Raw genomic sequence first — 22,674 nt, 5'->3', positions numbered from 1 at the left:
TTCTCCAACAAAAATTCAAGGCTGGAAACTCTGCGTTGTGTTAGACTAACTCACTCGAAAAAAAGAAAAGAAAAAAAAAGTCTAGACGTCTTCGTAATTAAAAGGATCAAATCAGGATACAATTGATTGTAGAAAAAGTGAGATTACAAAAGGTTAAGAAAAAGTAATGAAATAAAGACAATAGAGTGCAAAAAAGAAAATGACAAGGTCTCGTGTCGAAGTAAGGTTCTCACTGAACAGCATCCTCATGACAAAGGACAAAATGGTGGAACAAGTTTGTAGCCTACGGGTGCATCCTAATATGTGACCTTGCCTCCTCCACTTGTGCTTGTCTCCTCGTCCCGCCTTCTGGCCCCTCCTCTGTGGAGAAAACGATAAAGTTTCCCAGCTGTCAGCCTCGCCACAACAACTTTTGAGGGACTGTTTTTCATTCACCATCCCAATTGCAAATGAGAAAAAGACTTAACAATTGAGCTTTTGCAAGATATTGAAATATAATGCTGTTGTCAGTGATGTCATCATGACGAGAAGCGAGTGGAGGAGGCAAGTGGAGGAGGCAAGGTCGCATATTAAGATGCACTCTACCTCTACATCAGACACGTAGCCAATACTAACATTGAGTGCTCTGACACGTATGCTACTGCAGATATTAAAGCATGTGCTTTCCGGATGGCTTCTGTTGTATCAGAGTCTCTAGCCCAGTGTTTCTCAAAGTGGGGCGGAAGCCCCCCTAGGGGGGCGCGGATGTATTGGAGGGGGGGCGCGTGAAGTCAGAAGGTTTTTCTTTTTTAATACTTTTCTGCTTTGCCATTAAGTCAACACATTCACTTTACAATCACAATATATTCATTCATTTATTGATTGAAATGTATTAACATCATAGGCCATATGCGTGTATATTAGGCTCTAATAAACTTTACGAAGGCCTATTAATTATCCATTTTGCTCGAGGGGGGCGCAGACAGACACCCTTCCTCTGAAGGGGGGAATGGCACGAAAAGTTTGAGAAACACTGCTCTAGCCCAAGGTCGTCTGCAGGCACCCCTTATCAGACGGAGCAGGCCTAACTGTAAACATGCACATTCCTGTGACAGAGCACAGAGAGACACTTCATATTAAAACCCCCAACAGTGTATGCTGAACCACCCGTTTGACAATGCAAATGCAGTATAATTCACCCAAAAGTTTACAGACGGTAGACATGGACCAGGCAGGTGGACAGGCAGCATTAACTCATTGAGTGCCAGCCATTTTCAAATTCAGACCGGGGGGTTGCCCAGCTTTTTTCAACATTTGAGTGTTTTTTTCAAGAGCCATAAAAAATTGAGCTCTTTGTCCATGTGAACAACAAACATACCAGATCAACGTGTCAGGCTCCACCCCCCATAAAAAAACGCAATTGACTTGATTTCAAGTCTTTGGCACTGTGCCATACATTCTGAAAAGACGCATTTTCAAGTCCATGGCCGCCAAAGAGCTACGAAAGCATTACAACAACTTAATACAAGGATACAAGGATATTTATTTTTCATGTACATAGAGACACTTTCGTGTCACTTGTAATGAAATGGATGGCCGGTGCAAAACAAGTGTGCAGAAGAAGGGTGAAGAAGAAATAAAATAAAAATAAAAATAAAAATAAAAGGTGTGTGTGTAGTAGGGGTGGTACGGTTCACAAAATTCACGGTTCGGTTCATATCACGGTGTCAAGGTCACGGTTTTCGGTTCCCTACGGTTCTGTCTTTTTAGTTCATGATAAATGGTGCACTGGGAATATTAAACAATATTTATATAACTGCAGTTATAAAGTGATGATGCGCAAGTTGAATTTGACTTTTTGCATGTGTCTGAGAACTGCCTCTTGTGCTAACCTGCACTTGCCCTTGTCGTCAGCTGATGTGCACTGTCTGAGCGTTCCAAATGCCCTCTTTCAATTGGCTAATAGAATCGGACTCATCACTAAATATCCTACATATTGTTTGTATAGGCTTATAATGTGAAAATGGTGTGATTTTAATTGTGTCATCCTCTGGACGGTTCGGTAAGTGTGTGAATTGTACGGTTTCGGTTTTCGGTGCGGTTTGTGCCATCCCTAGTGTGTAGGGGGAGGAGAGGGGAAAACAGCCTCATGCCTTCAAATGATGGGGGGCACAATATGGACACATACTGTACTGTATGTTTAAAAAAAACTCAGCATGTCAGCACATTTAAAGGTACACTGTGTAAGATTATTAGTTGTTTATCTCCAGAATTTACCATGTCGTCCCCTGCCTCGTATGCCCTATCTGAATCTATAATCGTGATTAATAATCGTGATTACGATATTGACCAAAATAATTGTGATTATGATTTTTTCCATCATCGTGCAGCCCTGACCCCAGGTCTCCTTGGGGGTGGGGGTGGGGGTGAGAGAGCGTCTTCATTATGTTGTTCTTCAAGGGAGACCGTTTGTCGTTCCTGCATTGACCTTGGCCTAGGCCACTGCAGACAGGGGCGCCAAAACAGATAAAGGGTTTGGTATTTGGGTTGAGCGCTTGCTCAAGCTTAGATGGTGGCAATCCAATTAATTCTCAATGCAGAAGACACTTCACCCCTTAAGAAGCGGCTTTATACATTTGTTGTTACCAGTATGGTAATGACCAAGTCGTGGTGGATTACTAAAGGGCCTGTGTTGTGTCACAGTATTGTAGTGCTGTGGTAGTTACATTTCAATGTCTATTACAGTGTGCCACTGGAGGTACGGCGCGTATGAAGGGGCTAAGGCAGGGGTCAGGAACCTATGGCTCTAGAGCCACATGTGGCTCTTTTGGGAACTGTACATGGCTCTTACTTATCTAGGGTTGCCAACCATCCCTTGAAATATGGAATCGTCCTGTATTTATGAATAAATGTACGGGTTCTACATTGAGTTGAAACAGGACAAGGGAAGTTAAAAAGTGTTAAAATGCAGGAAATTACATCTAAGAGCTACAAAATTCTAGACCCTCTCGCCATAATGAAGTTGACAGTTAGCAACCCTATACTTAACTGTTATCAATAAAAGTAATAACTTGACAGTACACTCTAAAATTGTTGGGCTTAATTGAAATGCATGCTTTTGATTGTATTCCGTGTTTTTAAAATGGTATGGCTCTCATGAAAATTTTATTTAAAAAAATTGGCGTTTATGGCTCTTTCCACCAAAAAGGTTCCTGACCCCTGGGCTAAGGGCTTCTGATGAAGGCCAATATGGACACAACTCGCAACACGTAGGCAGGGCCGTAACTAGACACTACTCAAATAGAGCTCGAAAGTGACGTCACTTCCCCCGATTTCATGGGACCTCAACGGCGTTTTTAGCCGAAAATCGTAGCATGTAATCCAATGGCGGTATTAAAATGGCATTTCGATCCCTTTCGAGTTGTGCCACGAGCTCCATATATGTTGTTTCTGATATTTTTGCCTAATTTTTCATATGAACCCCTAAACTTTTTAGAAAGCTGTGTTTCTTCACATTTTTCATGCCGACGGCCTCGGAACAAAACATTGATACTTCTGCTTGAATAATCTTTATCTATCCTCTTAAACAGCATATTTGGAGCCCAGCGCATATCATGAATGAGATCAGAAGATATTTACTCGCTACCATGTTGTTAGATGGTCAACTGAGGTCCCGTGAAACGCGGAACTAAGGGGCGGGACTTTCGAGCTCTATACCGAGGTCAAACACTACGCGCTATACTGCATACTGGACTGCACAGATATGGAATGGAGAGTAGGATACTGGCCAACTTCTATCGCTGTACAATAGAAAGCATTTTAACTGGTAATTTCACAGCCTGGTATGGTAACACCACTGCCCAAGACAGGAGAGACCTCCAGCGAGTCATCAAATCTGCTCAACGGACAATCAAATCAGATCTACCCAACATCCAGGATCTTTACAACCAGCGGTGTCTGAGGAGGGCCAAATGAATTATAGCTGATCCGCACCACCCCAGCTACACACACCTCACCCTTCTACCATCTGCCCGGAGATACAGGTGCTTACGTGCTCACACCAGCCGACTCAGGGACAGCTTCTTCCCTCAATGTATCAGACTGTTGAATTCAAAAACACCAACATAGGAGGGAATCCACTCATCACATCTCCCTCCCTCCCACATGTCCAACCTGCCTTTTTTTCAAGGGATACTGTTTGTTGTTCCCGCATTGACCTTGGCCTAGGCCACTGCAGACAGGGGTGCCAAAACAGATAAAGGGTTGTTGTTTTGGTATTTGGGTTGAGCGCTTGCTCAAGCTTAGATGGTGGCAATCCAATTAATTCTCAATGCAGAAGACACTTAACCCCTTAAGACGCAAAACGATAGGCCTTTGAATGCACTTTCTGGAATGCAAACAATAAAAAGTAGATACTTTCTGCCTGGCTACACTTGTCTGGGCTGTGCGGTGTTTGTTTTGAGATTTCCTTGAAAGAGAGGAAGTGACGAATGGCCAGATGTTGACCAACTTCAATGTCAAAATAAATCTCTACTTCAAAGTAAAACCACAGCCCGTATAGAATTTGTCTCTTACAGAATCTGTGGTAAAACATGCTACTAATAGGCCTACTGCTAGGTTACCATATAGGCAGAGATACTGTTGCTCCTTTAGAAAAAATCTCTGATATAGGCCTAGGCTACTACTACTACTACTACTACTACTACTACTACTACTACTACTACTACTAAAGGTTTAAAAAACTTAGTTGGGCACCTTACTCCATGCCAGGGGTGGAACTTTTTTTTGGAAGTTTTTTCCCCACCAGTCACTGTGGCTGGCAGATTTTAATAACCTACCAGTCACTCGCCATCTTTTTTTACGAGTCAACTAGCCAATAATAGACAATAGCCTAATAATAATAATAATAATTATTATTATTACTATTATTACATTTATTATTATTTCTATTATCATTGTTGTTAACATTATTGTGGATCACACTCAGTTTTTTCTTGTTTCTTGTTGTTTTCTTTTTATTTGAAGTGAACATTGCAGGGACAGACGTTTCGGCTGCACAGAGCCGTATTCAGTGTCTCTGAAAAACTGAGTGCGATCCATTTCCTAACTACTAGATTACTTCAGAGACGCACCAACAAGACAGAAGAGCGCAGTGTGTGGAAGATAACCTTGTTGACATTATTATTAAAACTATTATTATAATTATATATATATTTTTTTTTTTATTAGTGTTTGGTTGACCATGTCCTTACAACCAGAAAGGAGGACTTCTTCTGTGGTTAGGGGTCTGGGGGCCAATTTTGTATTTTTAGATGCAATTTCTTGCATTCTAATAAATTTTAGGGTGGATAATGGCAAAGGCCATCGGACAAAACATCGCCTGGACATTCAGGCTACTATTTAGAGCTCGAGTTGGGGTGAAAGTTTTCTCCCGTCAAAGTGACTGGTTGAGTGTTGTTGATGGTGATGGTAAGTAGGCCTATTCATGAAAAAGGTAACAATAGTGAATGAGTAGCATGGATTCTGGAAATAAACCACTAAAATCGCACACAGTGTACCTTTAAATTTCAAACTGGTTGAGTGTGGGTTGACAAATTTACCAGTCACCGCCAGACTGTCTTTCAGATCGACACGATTGTGTAGAACTAAAGGCAGTATGGGAGTTCCCAGGCTACCATGCTGGTATGATGCAGCTATAACCAGGGGCAGTCGAGGCCTAGTGGTTAGAGAATTGGCCTTTCAAGGTTGCCGGTTCTAATCCTCACTACATCTGCATCCATGGCTGAAGTGCCCTTGAGCAAGGCACCTAACCCCACATTGCTCCAGGGCCTGTAGACTACTGTAACCAATACCCTGAAAAGGAATAGTTGTAAGTCACTTTGAATATATGAAAGTGTCAGCTAAGTGTAATGTAATAATAACAAAAATAATAATAAAACTACAAAGGGTGCAGGATCATTTACATTTTAAAGCAATATCAATATACAGTAAACCTCTGCCTGGCTTGTACCATGACTGAATCCTGCTGTGCATGCTGTTATGATCTTAGAAAAAGCCTCCGGCTTAGAAATGAATTAAGTAAGTAAACCTACACCAGATGCCATTGAATTTGTTTAGTTTAGTTTACTGCGTGTGTGTGTTTGTGTGTGTGTGTACTCGTTATTTACTCTTTATGGAAAAAAAAAACAAAAAAAAACGAACCCCTCTTTGCAACTGCACTTGTTGTTCTGTATATCTTCTGTGCACTTTGTATTTGCTGGTGATGTTGGCTTGATTATGTCCTCTTTTGAAAGTCGCTTTGGTTATAAAGCATCTGCCAAATGCAATGTAATGTAATGTAATGAATTTAGTGTGCTTTTTTGCCGTGCCCACCTCCAAAATGACCACAGAATGATTTCACAAAATGCTTTTAGATTGTCTATATGTTATTTTTGTTATACGACTTATTTCTGATGAATACAGAGGAAAGCTTTTACCTTGTGAAAAGTATTCACTGAATGACACGTTTAAAGCCGGGTTCAGACTCGTCCCTCAGTTGCAGGACACGTATTAGGCACGGACGCAACCAAGCATAAAATGCTTGATCAACACGAGATCTGCTTAGTCTAATAAAGGTGGAGTTGAATGCTTGGCAAACAAGTTGGACAGTTTTTCCTAAAGGGCTCTGCATACTTAACGTGCGCACTTTGGCGCGAGAACCATTAAAATGTGGCAGACCATTCATAGTCAAAAGCGCCATTTACCAGTCCCTCCAGGATTTTGCACTGGGATTTTGTGATTTTTGCGGTCAAAATGTCTGATTTTGTGGCGGCATTCTCTCATTTTTTGCAAAGATTTTGCGGCATTTTCTCATTTTTTGCAAAGATTTTGCACCCCTTTCTGGATTTTTTTGGTAACTGAAAACCACAATCAGTCTAAGCAGGCTTAAGACAAAAGAGAGAGAGATTCAGAAACACGTCCTATATAATAGAATAATAAAATATTGACAATAATAAAATAGTCAAAAACTACCAGAGCGTCTTATAAGCCAGTGCGTCCAATGTGTAAAAAAAATCATGGCCGCGACACTCATAAATCTATATCGATATTTTAGAACGACTTCGGGGGAAAACGGGACTGCGCGTTATGAAAAAATACTTGTGGGTATAGTAGCCAGGTTGTATGCAAGCGTTACAATGTCACCTGTTGGAAGACGCGTCTCTCTCTCTCTCGTGCTCGTGTTGCACATTATTGCACATTAAGTTGTGATGGCATACACGCTCTCGTTGACATGGTTGTGTGCATGGTTGCATGGATTCGCAAGACTTTATTGCAATAACACAGTGAACGCGTGGAAGGGCCGTTCACTTCCTATCCACACTTCCGAATCCTTCGCGATACAGTGATTGTAATTTAAGGGCCTATGTCTATGCGTAGGCACAAGCCTTCTGATAACAAACATAGCGAACATTGAAAAAAGATCAGACAACGACCGTCGGGTAGCATGCTCATGAAAGCGACAGGGGAGAGTGGAGAAGTTGCTCAAAAATGTAGGCTAACGTAAGATGTTTGACAGCACCGCCACTATTTCATGACTGCATACACTTCTTCGTCATGGATAAATGGGCAACAATACTTTTTCCAGCCAGGATTGCACTGAAAAGTAGGCTACTGCTGTTAAAAAAAAGGTCACGGGTGTCCGACGCCTGCGTGTATAGTGAGGGGAGGAGAGACGCGGAGCAGCTGAGATGAGGGTCGACTTGCGAAATAGCAGGCAATTATTTTTTCAATGTTTCACAAAAATGCTTCCTATTGGTTTTCGTCTCCGGTGGTATTGTAGTCACATTTTTATTTTTTGACGAAAATATAGGCCTAAATCAATAAACTCCTCAGAATGTTGAAGGGGACAAAGGGGAAAATTTTGCGGGAAAAATGCGGCTTTACAGGAATTACGTGGCATCGTGAAATTATGCGGAATATCATTGAATTTGCATGAATCCACGCGATCGCTGAATAGCGAAAAACTGGAGGGACTGATTTACAGGCGTTTGCTTGCATTTTCAGAAGTGTGCCCTCTGCTGTTCATGAGAGAAACTGCAGAAATCGCCGGCAGAATCAGATGCAGCGGTTGTAGCGATCTAAAATAGAAAGCCAAACACGGCTGCTGTAGGGCTACTGAACGTCTGACATATGACTTACCACAATGAAACATGGATTTTTGTTGTAGCCTACATTGCCAGATCATTCCAACACCATGTGAGATTGTTCTGGCTGCAGAATTTATAAATAGATCGCCAAACACAACGTGCTTCTGAACAAAGTAAACAAGTAGTTTAGTTTACTGCGATTGTGTGTTTGTGTGTACTCGTTATTTACACTTTATGGAAAAAAAAACCCAAAAAAAAACTAACCCCTCTTTGCAACTGCACTTGTTGTTCTGTATATCTCCTGTGCACTTTGTATTTGCTTGTGATGTTGGCTTGATTATGTCCTCTTTTTGAAAGTCGCTTTGGTTATAAAGCATCTGCCAAATGCAATGTAATGTAATGTAATGAATTTAGTTAATAATGACCACAGAATGATTTCACAAAATGCTTTTAGATTGTCTATATGTTATTTTTGTTATACGACTTATTTCTGATGAATACAGAGGAAAGCTTTTACCTTGTGAAAAGTATTCACTGAATGACGCATGTTTAAAGCCGGGTTCAGACTCGTCCCTCAGTTGCAGGACACGTATTAGGCACGGACGCAACCAAGCATAAAATGCTTGATCAACACGAGATCTGCTTAGTCTAATAAAAGTGGAGTTGAATGCTTGGCAAACAAGTTGGACAGTTTTTCCTAAAGGGCTCTGCATACTTAATGTGCGCACTTTGGCGCGAGAACCATTAAAATGTGGCAGACCATTCATAGTCAAAAGCGCCATTTACAGGCTTTTGCTTGCATTTTCAGAAGTGTGCCCTCTGCTGTTCATGAGAGAAACTGCAGAAATCGCCGGCAGAATCAGATGCAGCGGTTGTAGCGATCTAAAATAGAAAGCCAAACACGGCTGCTGTAGGGCTACTGAACGTCTGACTTATGACTTACCACAATGAAACAGATTTTTGTTGTAGCCTACATTGCCAGATCATTCCAACACCATGTGAGATTGTTCTGGCTGCAGAATTTATAAATAGATCGCCAAACACAACGTGCTTCTGAACAAAGTAAACAATTGTTTCACTGAACAACATTTAAGGGAGAAGATAAAATAACTCTCTAGGACATTTTATTATCTTCAAAATGATGCAGGATCCATTCTGTAGTAGCTTACAGTAGCTGTAGCCTCTCTTCGCAACTCCTGCTTTGTCTGCCTACCTGCATGGTCGCTGGTGGTGCACGCCAAGTTACAAAAAATGTGGGGTGCACGACCTCGCGCCGCGCCAGCTTGCGGAGTGGCGCGTGACGTCATTTTGAGCGCACGCCATCGTCGCGAGTGAGGTATGAAGGAGGTTAGCGCCAGTTACGCCAAGTATGAATCCGCCTTAACGTGATTTCCCAAGACATAAAAAACACTGCTTCCTACTTGGAGCAGCGAGTGAACTGCCTCACAAGCATGCCATGGGGGCTAAACCTGCAATTCACGTCATATTGATGAATGCCAATCACGCCAATCATGCCTTGTATGATAAAGTGCTATACAAATACAAAATTATTATTATTGTTTTGTTGAACTGTATCCAAAGCACTCTCCTTTGAGTCAAGGTAGTTGAAGTATTAAAAACCCTTTATTTCACATCAGGGTTAACATGTTAAAAACGCTGACCGGTTTCAGCCGTCTGGCCTTCATCAGGGCGTGGTTAGAAACTCAGGTACCTGGGTAACACAGTAAACCTTCAGAGGTCACATAGGTCAGGTATAAACACGTTTATGTTACAATAATCACAAAGAATTGATGTATGGGGCATTGAAAGAGTGGTAAGAAAATGCTGAATATAAAAATGCTGAATAGTAAAAAGCGGAATAGTAGGACATAGAATGGTAGAAAAAGACAACATAATAGACAACATAATGGAGGCTAGGCATCTGACACTGGGTCATATTCAAACTATCATACTCTTAACATCATACGCATCATAGCAAAGACCTGAAGTCAATTTCATCATTTAAACCTGGGTAGGTCATGGCATCCATGCTGTGAATCCAAAAAGTCTCTCTTTGCAGTAATCATTCAGTCTGTCTCCTCCCCTTATAGGTTCCTGTGTATATGCTCTACTATGGATCTATACTGAGATTTATAATGAAAAAAGTGTCAGTCTGTATCACAGTGAATCATAAAATCTTACTTATAAAGCTCAAGAATCACATTTTCCATAAGTCCATAAATTCCACAGATTGATGACAGCATTATTGCTAATGCTGGACATAAGCACTTTCAAACTTGTCTTTTCAACTGTGCAGTATTTCTATATACAGCTGCGGCAAGTATTGAGAGACCACTTCGAATTTTTCAGTTTTTCTGATATTGCTATGGATAGGTATGTGTTTGAGTAAAACAAACATTGTTATTTCTTTATAAAAACTACCGACATTTCCTCTGAATTTCGAAAGAAAATATTGTCATTTGGATCACTTATTTGCAGAAAATCTCAAAATGGTCAAAGTAAAACACAAGATGCAATGTTTCCAAATCTCAAATACGGCAAAGAAAAGAAGATGATATTAACTTTAAAACAACATAATCGTTCTGTATTAAATTAGGAAGAATTCAGAAGGCAATATTTGGTGGAATAAGCCCGATTTGTAGTCACAGCTATCATGCGTTTTGGTACTTTATTCTATTTAGACTTTATTCCAGGATTGGTGCAATAATTCAAGTTACTGAGCTTGGGTTGATGGCTTGTGACCAGCTTCCTCTTGACCACACTCCAGAAGTTTTCAAGGGGGTTCGGGCCTGGAGTTTGGGCTGACCATGTCAGGGTATTGATATGGTGGTCTTCCATCCACAGCTTGATTGGCAAGCTGAGTGGCTGGAGCATTGTCCTCGGATTGAAAACAAAAAGGTTTTGTGTAATCAGTCACATCCTATTGGAAATTGGTAGCAAAGTGTATATTCTGTTAGGGTATGTAAACATATGACCGCCACTGTAGCTTTAAGGTTAGAGGACTGTGAGAAACTCGTTACACTGGCTGAGAGCTTAAGGCTTCTCTCAAGTGTGATGACAAGTGTTTCTTAAGGTTAGAAGAATGTGAGAATTTCTTTCCACAGTCGGTGCACGAAAATGGCATCTCTCCCGTGTGAACAAGTTGGTGGATTTGGAGTTCTGCATTAGTCTTAAAGCTCTTGTCACACTGGCTGCAAGCGAACGGCTTCTCTTCAGTGTGAATGAGGCGATGTGTGTGGAGGCGAGAAGAATGTGAGAAATTCTTTCCACAGTCGGTGCATTAAAATGGTTTCTCCCCTGTGTGAACACGCAGGTGACTTTGGAGATGTGTATTTAATTTAAAGCTCTTGTCACACTGACTGCAAGGGTACGGCCTCTCTCCAGTATGAATGCGACGATGTGTGTAGAGGTTAGCAAGCTGTGAGAATTTCTTTCCACAGTCGGTGCATGTAAATGGCTTCTCCCCTGTATGAACACGCTGGTGGATTTGGAGCCTGTCTTTTCTCTTAAAGCTCTGGTCACAATGACTGCAAGCGTACGGCTTTTCTCCAGTGTGAATGCGACGATGTGCGCGGAAGCCGTTGGGATATGAAAAACTCTTTCCACAGTCGATGCATGAAAATGGTTTCTCCCCCGTGTGAACAACCTGGTGCCTTTGAAGATCTCTTTTTGAGGTAAAGCTGTAGTCACACTGACTGCAAGGATGCGGCCTCTCTCCAGTGTGAATGCGACGATGCATGTGGAGGGCAGAAGAATGTGCGAAACTCTTTCCACAGTCTGTGCATGAAAATGGTTTCTCCCCTGTGTGAATGGGCTGATGGCGTTGGAGCTCTGCTTTTGTCTTAAAGCTCTTGTCACACTGTCTGCAAGCGTGCGGTCTCTCTCCAGTGTGAATGCGGCGATGTGAGTGGAGGTGAGCAAACTGTGAGAAGCTCTTTCCACAGTCTGTGCATGAAAATGGTTTCTCCCCTGTGTGAATGGGCTGATGGCGTTGGAGCTCTGCTTTTGTCTTAAAGCTCTTGTCACACTGACTGCAAGCGTACGGCTTCTCTTCAGTGTGAATAAGGCGATGTTTGTGGAGGTTAGAAGAGACTGAGAAACTCTTTCCACAGTCGGTGCATGAAAATGGTTTCTCTCCAGTGTGACAACGTCGATGCACATGGAGGTCAGATGATGTTGGGAAACCCTTTCCACAGTCAGTGCATGAAAATGGTTTCGCCCTTGTGTGAACACGCTGGTGTTTGTTGAGGTTTCCTTTTGTCTTAAAGCTCTTGTCACACTGGCGGCAAGGGTACGGCCTCTCTCCAGTGTGAATGCAACAATGTTTGTGGAGGCTACCAGGGTCTGAGAAACTCTTTCCGCAGTCCGTGCATGAATATGGCTTCTCTCCAGTGTGAAAGCGACGATGTCTGTACAGGTTAGAAGACTGTGAGAAACTCTTTCCACAGTGGGTGCATAAAAATGGTTTCTCCCCTGTGTGAACACGTTGGTGCTTTAGGAGGTCATCTTTTCTCTTAAAGCTCTTGTCACACTGACTGCAAGCGTACGGCCTCTCTCCAGTGTGAATAAGGCGATGTGAGTGGAGGTAAGCAAACTGTGAGAAGCTCTTTCCACAGTCAGAGCATGAAAATGGCTTCTCCCCTGTGTGAACACGCTGATGGCCTTGAAGGTTTTGTTTTGTCTTAAAGCTCTTGTCACACTGACTGCAAGCGTACGGCCTCTCTTCAGTGTGAACGTGGCGATGACTGAGGAGGTTAGAAGAGGTTGAAAAACTCTTTCCGCAGTCCGTGCATGAAAATGGCTTCTCTCCTGTGTGAACACGTTGGTGGATTTGGACTTCTCTTTTAGTCTTGAAGCTCTTCTCACACTGACTGCAAGGGTAACGCTTCTCTGTGGTGAAGGCAGCAGAATGTGTTTTTCCACTAAACTCTGCTCCGCTGGAACTGCAGTGAAGCTGATGCCCTGTGAAGAATAGAAAAGGGCAAACTATATTAACAACATAACACATACACACACACACACACTGTAGGTACAATTTCTGCCACTTCTCTACGCAGAGAAACTCATGACAAAGTTATGAGAATCATGTGACCCAAACTGATGATGATTGAGACGAAGGTCATCAATAATCATTAGCATAAGAGTTACTTCCCCTCTGATTGCCAAATGGCTGGCCCAGGGTCCCTGTCCATGTTGTCCTCAGTCCTCCTCCCTTAGGAGGCGCTGTGATCAAAGCCCCACCCACAATCATCTGGGCAACACGTTAAGCGTTTCCCTAGGGGCAAGGCTGTACATTAAGACCAATTGGTCGCATATTGAGCCTAAATTTTTGACTGTGCGAGAAAGAAAAATAAAACGGGCGCACCTGTACGAGTATGCATTTCAACCCTTTCATTCGCATTTTGCTCCTGAGTTCGAGTGCATGATTGTGAGAGCTGCTCATTTTTTCTATAATCTGTCTGATAGACACCATCAAACTCCATTGGGAACGCATTTCAAAAAAGACGGTCAATGTTGCTTGAATTCCGTGTTGGCTAAGATTGAGCCATCTCTGCTCCCGTAGCTCAGAAAAAAACAACAGAATCGCTTCGCACAGATCCCTGGTGGCAACAGTTACAAGGCGCGCATGCCTCATCTCCCAGTCGGATGTTCTGTGCCAAAACTTCTTACAGCTTTTCGAAATGGACTGCTGTTTAAAACTTTCAAATGCGGGAGTTTGCATTGCTAACAGGAAACCTCTTGAATCCGATAGTGAAATAGCCACTCGGTTTGCTAGCTCATGTGATTTAAAAGACGTCGTTGTTAGAGCTGTTTTGGCGTTTCCCAAACCGCTGTCTTCGCAATGACTAAGCAAAAAAATGCAATCGCAATCAAAGTAATCAAGTCAAAATATAGTTCGAGGAGCATTGACAAGTAGTGTGCAGTGCGCGCAAATTTAAAGTCTAGTTGGTCCAGTAGCTACCGGTGCTGTAGGCTATCAAAAAGAGCAGCCAACACAGTGAGATAATTATGCTGCTCCCAGTTTCATTTCACACCGTTCCAACCCATGCGTTTGAGGAAACAAAAACTAGGCTATTAAAGCCCGTTGGATTAACGTGTTGTAGGCTATGTTTAAGATTTAGTCAATCGGTTCAGTAAGCATGTGATTTACATGCTTTTAATCACGAAGTTATAACAACAACAACAACAACAACAACAACAACAACAACAACAACAACAACAACAACAACAACAACAACAACAATAATAGTAGGCCTAATAATAGTAATGGGAACTGTTATTTATGGCATATAGCAGTGGTTCCCAACACGTTTTGCACTGGGACCATTTTATCCTGAACTTTTGGGGACCCCATTTTTTTCACAACCAAAACCATGACTGAGCAAACTTGCTGGCTATAAAAAAAACGGATATTTCTGACAGTATAAGACTACAATAGCTATGGATTGTTAGTGATATTTATTGGTATTTTTTTTTATTTCACACCTAGACATTTCAGGGGAGCCCATTGGAATTCCAGGTGACCCCATATCCCAGTGTTGGAAACAAAACACTGACATACAGTATATCACGAAAGTGAGTACACCCCTCACAGTTTTGCAGATTTTTGAGTATATCTTTTCATAGGAAAGCATTACAGAAATGTCACTTTGACACAATGATTAGTGACCTTTTAACAACATATTTAACCGCTTGAATTTCTTGTTCACTCAGAAAAAACAAAATACAGCCATTAATGTTTGAACATGTACTCACAAAAGTGAGTACACCCCAGATTAAAATCCGGTAGAGAAGGGGCTATGTTGGCTCGAATCGTCTCGAAATGAAACGAAATGAAAAGGGATGACAAGGGAGGTCATCAGTGTGGGTTTCAACCTTTCTTTGCATTGAACTTTTAAATTTTGAGTCTGCATCTGGCTTAAATAGATTGGTGTGAGATTTGAATGCAATCCTATGGAGAATATCATGATCTGCTTCAGTAGTCACAGTGCATGTTGACATGCATGTTTCTTTTAGGTGTATCTCAGATTGCCAATGTTGACAGCATTCGTGCATCCCCAAACCATGTCAGTCCCACTACCATGCTTGGCTTATGAGATGATGCACCTTTTTTGTACAACTCACTTGTTTACCACCACACATGCTTGACACCATCTAAAGCAAATTTGTTTATCTTGGTCTCTTCAGATCACACAACATGGTTCCAGTGATCCATATCCTTGGTCTGTTCATCTCTCTTGAGACCAAGATAAACACATTTGCTTTAGATGGTGTCAAGCATGTGTGGTGGTAAACAAGTGAGTTGTACAAAAAAGGTGTATCCTCTCATAAGCCAAGCATGGTAGTGGGACTGACATGGTCTGGGGATGCATGAATGCTGTCAACATTGGCAATCTGAAATACACCTAAAAGAAACATACATGTCAACATGCACTGTGACTACTGAAGCAGATCATGATATTCTCCATAGGATTGCATTCAAATCTCACACCAATCCATTTAAGCCAAATGCAGACTCAAAATGTAAAAGTTCAATGCAAAGAAAGGTTGAAACGCACACTGATGACCTCCCTTGTCATCCCTTTTCTTTTCGTTTCATTTCGAGACGATTCGAGCCAACATAGCCCCTTCTCTACCGGATTTTAATCTGGGGTGTACTCACTTTTGTGAGTACATGTTCAAACATTAATGGCTGTATTTTGTTTTTTTCTGAGTGAACAAGAAATTTAAGCGGTTAAATATGTTGTTAAAAGGTCACTAATCATTGTGTCAAAGTTACATTTCTGTAATGCTTTCCTATGAAAAGATATACTCAAACATCTGCAAAACTGTGAGGGGTGTATTCACTTTCGTGATATACTGTATAGCCTAGGCTATTGTGCATGAAGATGAAGAAACAAGCACTGTCTATGTCCATACTGTCTTATGTCCATGTATGAGTACTGTCTATGTCTATACTGTCTATGTCCTTACCTAGATTAGTCTATGTCTGCATGGGAAAGCAAGAAACGTAATTTCAAATTCTTTGTATGACCAGTGCATGTAAAGAAATTGACAATAAAACCAACTTGACTTGACTTGACTTGCCTGGTCATATCTAAAAACTTTATCCGGACACTGTGAGCCAAAGGCGAGCTCACTGCGAGAAAAGCCACACACGCCTTCGTGGAACAAACGTCTCGCATTTGGGATTCAACCGACGAATCTCAGCCGCAACAAAGAAAGACTTTTGCAGCCCTAAATTCTCGAGAGGACGAGAACCTGGACTGCACTCCCAAACTTCTAGACGGACGCACCGAGCCCTTTGGAAACGGGATCTTCCTCTTCATCTCACACAGTAGGCACTGGGCATAGCTTATGTACTGAGATAGATGTATTTTTGAACTATGACTTGAGTTAAACACTTAGTGGTTTCTTTTGCCTTAAGACATGTAAAAGTTTTTATCTTTTACCTGACATGTTTCGACGTGAAATTCACCACACAGACGAGGGAGACATCAGAATAACCATCTACAGAAAACCAACACACACGGACCAATATTTACTCTGGACGTCCGAACACCCCATTGCGCACAAACTATCCGTTGTCAGAACCCTCTACGAACGCGCATCCATCATTACCGATCCCGACGGACGCGCATCTGAAGAACAACACATCCGACAGGCACTTGCAGCTTGCCAATACCCACCATGGGCCATTCAAAAAGGCGCCCTACAGGTAAAAACAAAGGAGGAAACACAAGGGAAGAAAAGAAAAAAGCAGTCCACACAAAAACCGGAAAACAAAGGAATGGTGATCCTGCCCTACATCAAAGGGATCACCGAACGCATACAGCGAGCCATGAAGAAACACAAGATTCAAACGCCAGTAAAGCCACACACCAAACTACGACAGCTGCTAGTACACCCCAAGGACAAAATAGACCAACATAACAAATGCAATGTCATGTGGGTGGTTGACGTTTAAGGGCGTAACGCAAAAAAAAAAAAAAAGTTTTTCAAATTCCTGAAAAAAATGATGGATAAAAATTGGAAAAAAATAGAAAAAAATAAAGCACTTAGTGGTCTGTGGAATTTTACCTTATTTTTGCCATTTTTGGGAAAATGTGTCCTGCATCAACACATAGCATAGGCATGTCACACCGCAGGAAAATGGAGTCACATCACAGGGAATTCACTGCATTATGGCCATTTAAATCCTTTTGTATACATGACTGACATCTGAGCTCATGCTAACTTGATAATTATATTGTGTTTAATCTTAATATGTGTTTTCATTAATAATAATAAAAAAAATCCTCCTATAAGAGCAGTCACACCACAGGACACAATAAAATGAACCTAAGCATTGTGTGACAGAAAGATTGCAATATGAAGACATATTAAGAGGTTAAGAGTCACCTTAAACTTCCACAGCACTCTCCAATAACTGAGGTACTGACTGGTTAGGAGCCAGTCTTTAAGACCCTTGTAGTTGGCCTTGCAGCTGGCCATTCACAAACATTGACATACATGTCACCCCACAGGACGCAATTTGTGTTACGAAATTGAACTTGTAGTTAATATTACTGTCTTGAGTTTTTTCCACATTCACATATCTTAATCTAAAGTTAAGATTTATGCAATCATGCCACATGCTTCATACATTATTCAAAATGTTGTTGGTTAATTTATATATATATTATTATATATTGTTTCATTAATGTTACAGTCACACCGCAGGAAATTTGACATATAAACCTTTACATAAATCTTAACAAAAATGTTTCTTCTCATCTAAGACTAATATGAAACATAATGTACCACATCTTCTTTCATTGACATTTGTTTTTTAAAGGAAAATAACAGTTTTGTAGGTTTTTAACCAATGTTACGAAAAAACAAGGCGTCACGTCTCCCACCCATATATGAGATTCCGTGCCGGTCATGCAACAAGTCATATATTGGGGAGACAGGGAGGACATTCAACATAAGAAAAAATGAGCATAAAAAAGAGTGTGAAAAGGAAACAGAACAAAGACATACAAGAGCAAAAAAGGAGAGAGCCACACAGGAGAACCTCAAATCAGCCATAACTGACCACTGTAGGAGGGAAAATCACATCATGGACTGGGACAAGGCAAAAGTCATACAGCAAGAGAACAACAGATACCACCGCTGGATTAAGGAGTCTATGGAGATCAGAAAGCGTAGCCCAAGTACCATGAACAGGGATGAGGGGGCTTACATGCTCTCACACACCTGGACCACCATCCTAAGAGGACAACTCTAACAGCAGGAGGTGTGACCAACCTGTCATTATTGACAGGGAGGTCACACCTCCACAACAACATCAGCTGTTTTTAAAGCACGTCACTCATCAACATCACAGTGACCCTCTGATGAAGACGGAAGTAACACCGTCGAAACATGTCAGGTAAAAGATAAAAACTTTTACACGTCTTAAGGCAAAAGAAACCACTAAGTGGTTAAGTTAAACAGTTAGACATAATGAACTTAATTCATATGACTTGAGTTATTTTTCATGTGCACATGTTTATTTGCATTTCTCCTGCTTAGCTATATGCTAGCCTCCTGCTTAGCTTAGGTTCCCCTCTGCTAACCCATTCTGTATTACTGGCTACTAAGCTTAGCGACCCCGCTTGTGGCGTGCGCACGGAATAGTTCAAGTATTGATTAACCAATCAATCCTCTCCAAGGATCGTCATAGCGCGGCCGTTCTGTTTACTAGTCCAGAAATACGCGCGCTGCGCCTTTTGTAGTAACAGGCCATAACAGGCCCTTGGTTAGCTCAACCATCGCTAACCATTTTTTTACACAGACACGCATAGCCACTAGAGTTCCACCTCTCTTTCCCTTCTCTCTCTCTCTCCCTTTTTCTTTCACTCTCTCCCTTTCGAAATACTAGACTCTCAGAACCCTCCGAGCATTTCGGTACTCTTTTATACACTTTGAGTGCATAATCTGTAGTAAACCATTCTCTGAATAGCCCACTCTGCTCGGAGCGCTCTGCAAGTTAGCCATTAGCCAAGTTGGGCTTGCAGTGCCTACACAAGCACGCTGAATCCCCACTTCCTGTAGTTTTACAACTCGTAATGGCTGCGTAGACGGCAACGTCTCCCACTTGCTATTTCTTTTATTTCGTTTTCTTCCTCTCCCTGTTCTACTCGGACTCGTTATCGTTAATTCCAGAACCCTTTGATACATTCGCGCGTCCACTACGGGACTTGAAGCGCCTGAAACCACACGGTTTACTTGCTACATAGCTGCTAGCTACCCCTATTGTTCACGGTTCTGATGCTAACGTTAACCTAGCCGAGAGGACGCCAGGCTTTCCCCCAGCGCTTTCTTATCAAGGCGGCCGCCTTGACTAAACCCCACCCCCGCCTTGGCTACGTTCCCTAAAAAAAAAAAAAAAAAAAAAAACTTGTAAAAAAAAAAAGTTGTAATGCATGTTCAAGCGCAGGCACTAGGACAACATCGGTTGGACTAAATTGTGACACCTAGTGGTCGGATTTATTACTACGCCATGTGTGTCCATCCTCGAGGCCATATTTTGAAACAATTTTAATTTTCAATTCAATGGTTCAGCGAGAGATTCCAGACGTTGCCATATCGTCGGTGGAATAACTGAGAAGGTAAGTTGTAATTGCAGCTGCTCATCTAAACGCTGTATTTACACTGTTATTGTGAATTTTAATTATATTAAATATATATAATTAAATAGGCAAATAAATCAAGGTTGTAGGCTGTCTTCGGTTTGGGACCGTTCGTTATTTATGTAGGTCCACCCAGTGACAGTATTTTACCCATCCTGAAGAGAAGGCCAACATTGTACACCGAAGGCGAAGGAAGACAGGGAATGTAGGCCTAACGCAACTGATTTCGTTGTGGATGGAAGAGGTAGCCATTATAGATTAGCCAATTTAGTCGGCATGTTATGAGGAAGGGCCATGCATTTTCCTCCTCAACGAAAGGTGTGGTTAGACTAATCTAAAACATGTGGCCTATATACGATGTCAAAGACATGCATTATCCGCCAAATTCCTCTGATGGGCCATGAATTAATTAATGAAAAACTATCAGTCCCCGTGATGGCATGAATGACTATATTAGCCGCTTCCTTTCTTGCATGCAGTCAATGGCGGGGAAACAACCCAAAATATCGGGCTTCTTTCAGCCGAGGAGTCGCTCGACTTCACCGAGGCCTACACTATCTGACAGTGCTGTGTCACCACCTCAGCCCCAGCCCCAGCCCCAAACATCCAAGCACCGGGCTAGTGGGTGGAACCCGGAGTGGGCTGTGGACAGCAAATATTCCGGTTGGCTATAGGCTACCACACTGAACATGGTAGGCTACTGGTATTGATTGCGTTCGATAGAAAGTAGGTTATTTGACGTAAAAGTTAAACAATGGAGTTAAAAATATTGTGTTCTGCAGGGATGTTTTGCAGATTGTGCCGGGCAAATCGGCAGCGAGCTACACGGGGTGCATCGGAGCGCTCGTTTATAGAGGTGCCCTGCACCAATTACAGGAGGGACGCGCTGGACCAGCATATGAGCACCGCGAGTCACTCCTCATCCGTTGCTGCCCAGTCAAGTCGATGTACGTCTTTCTGAAAACAATGAGTGACTTGATATAAATAAAAACATGATTAATAAGTAAGGGTTAACGTTCGGCGAGAAGGTCGCTACCGTGGAATAGCAGCACGACAGAGAGAATCTTTAGACCCCGACGCGGAGCGGAGGGGTCTTGTTCTCTCTGAAGTGCTGCTATTCCACAAAGCGACCGACTCGCCGAAAGTTAACCCGCTTATTATATGGATATACTTAAATGATTCACACATGGCGGGGACATTTCTTTAGACCTATTTAATGTTAAGATTGTTGCTGCGCAAAACAAAACAGTGCCGTTGTGGAGCACCGCTAGGCAACACAGCTAGGTAGCCAGGACAACAGGTGTTGTCTATCACAGCAGCTGATTAGAGTGACAAAAGACCGGACCCTCTGCGGAGTGATATGAAACATTCGCTTTAGCCACTGACTTGTATACAAGCCAGTGGCTTTAGCAGTGAACGTCTTGTTGCCATTGACAGCGGTAGCCAGGACAACGGGTGCTGTCTACCACAGCAGCTGATTAGAGTCTTGTTGAAAAGTCGCTTTAGCAGTGAAAAGTCTTGTTGCCATTGACAGCGGTCTGTTATAGACCAACCCGTCCGTTATCGAAAAATAACAGACGTCCGAACGTTGGGGAGCCCCGTTGAAATGAATGGAGCATTCGACAGATGACGTCACAACCATATAATAAATACTAATAATAATTGGTAACACTTTATTTTAGGGACACATCTATTAACACTAATACATACAATATTAATGCCTGTGTAAGTAACTTGTAAGGCATGTACTAAGCAAAATAAGACAGTTGTTAAGCATGTATTCACAAATGTCTTGTTCATGCCCAATTAGTGATTTATTACTAATATAACCTTAGTAAGGACCAGTAAGCCTATATTTCTATTTATTAGTAAGTAGTAAGTGGCAGAATACAATGTGTATAAGCTCCCGACACACTGTGTGAACAAACCCTGAACAGTGTGAAAACAGATGCAGAATAAGGGTCCCTATTCTAAAGTGATGCATTGGTCAGCCCAGATGGCTCAGGGCCTCTGCACTACCAAAGTCCTAGGGCCCCCACACCACCCAGGCCTGCACTACCTAGTCCCCCCGATCTACAAAGTGTAAGGGTATATCAAATAATTAGTACTTATCCCGCTGAGTCATGTAGTTTTCTCTTATTCATATCAATGAGAGGGAGGTAACAAGAGCCTATATATAGCAAGGATTGAACGTACACTTGTCAATGGCGGTGGGTTGGTGAGATGTAATTTTTTTTCATGTACCACTGAGTTTTAATTGTAAAAAAACCCAAAATAAATGCAGAACATTAGAATAATAGTTTTGAAGCAAAACTAAACTACTCTTATGTGATAATTAAGTGAATGTTTGAGAACATTAGCTTCAAGAAGTGCAGTGCATGATGGGTACGCAATCTAGGCCAACAGACAACCTACCCAGCTCTGAGCCTACGTCCTTAGCTCCTCCCCTCACTTGTGAAATTTAGTTGCTATCCAAACAATTTGCCATGTACGTAACAACAGAAATATTATCATTGCTGCATTGGCCATGCATTGCATTTCTGACTAAGGGCGTAGCCATTGAGAGTAAATAGATCTATTTACTCTCAATGGGCGTAGCCTACCCATCATGCACTGCACTTCTTGTAGCTAAGTTTCTCAAACATTAACTTATTTATCAGAAAGGAATAGCTTAGTTTCGCTTCCAAACTATTACTCATCGTTATATTCTGCATTTATTGTAGGGTTTTTACAATTAAAACTAATTGGTGTATGAAAAAATGACATCTCACCACCCACCGTCATTGATAACTTTACGTCCAATCCTTGCTATATATTGCTTCCAATTACTCATTGACATAATGAGTAGAATAAGTGAGATCTTCATACCTACTGAGCCTAATGTAGACTCTGAAATGTTCTTTCACTTT

General features: G+C 41.8%; 1 protein-coding gene and 1 long non-coding RNA gene across 2 annotated transcripts; one reads left to right on the top strand and one right to left on the bottom strand.

Moving 5' to 3' along the window:
• Positions 1 to 9,709: 9,709 nt before the first annotated feature.
• On the bottom strand, positions 9,710 to 16,565 carry LOC134464343 (zinc finger protein 271-like). Its single transcript, XM_063217806.1, has 3 exons — positions 16,559 to 16,565; positions 11,760 to 13,067; positions 9,710 to 11,675 (listed from the first exon to the last, which is right to left on the bottom strand). Exons 1-3 carry the CDS (start codon positions 16,563 to 16,565, stop codon positions 11,386 to 11,388), a joined length of 1,605 nt encoding a protein of 534 aa, XP_063073876.1. The 3' UTR covers positions 9,710 to 11,385.
• A 2,958-nt stretch (positions 16,566 to 19,523) lies between these two features.
• Positions 19,524 to 20,730, top strand: LOC134464193 (uncharacterized). The gene is made up of 3 exons (XR_010037865.1): positions 19,524 to 19,744; positions 20,245 to 20,457; positions 20,548 to 20,730. It is a non-coding gene; the product is annotated as an uncharacterized LOC134464193 (long non-coding RNA).
• Positions 20,731 to 22,674: the final 1,944 nt, after the last annotated feature.

Source organism: Engraulis encrasicolus, chromosome 15 (assembly GCF_034702125.1).
Source record: "Engraulis encrasicolus isolate BLACKSEA-1 chromosome 15, IST_EnEncr_1.0, whole genome shotgun sequence".
NCBI classification, from domain to species: domain Eukaryota; kingdom Metazoa; phylum Chordata; class Actinopteri; order Clupeiformes; family Engraulidae; genus Engraulis; species Engraulis encrasicolus.
The sequence above is the reverse complement of the archived record's forward strand: the minus strand, read 5'-3'. Positions and strand labels throughout refer to the sequence as shown.

Bases quoted from the DNA above. Each gene is read 5' to 3' on its own strand.
- LOC134464343 (XM_063217806.1), bottom strand. The intron at 11,676-11,759 runs GGCACCAGGTTG...ACGGCTTCCGCG, and splicing joins CTCAAAAAGAGATCTTCAAA to CACATCGTCGCATTCACACT.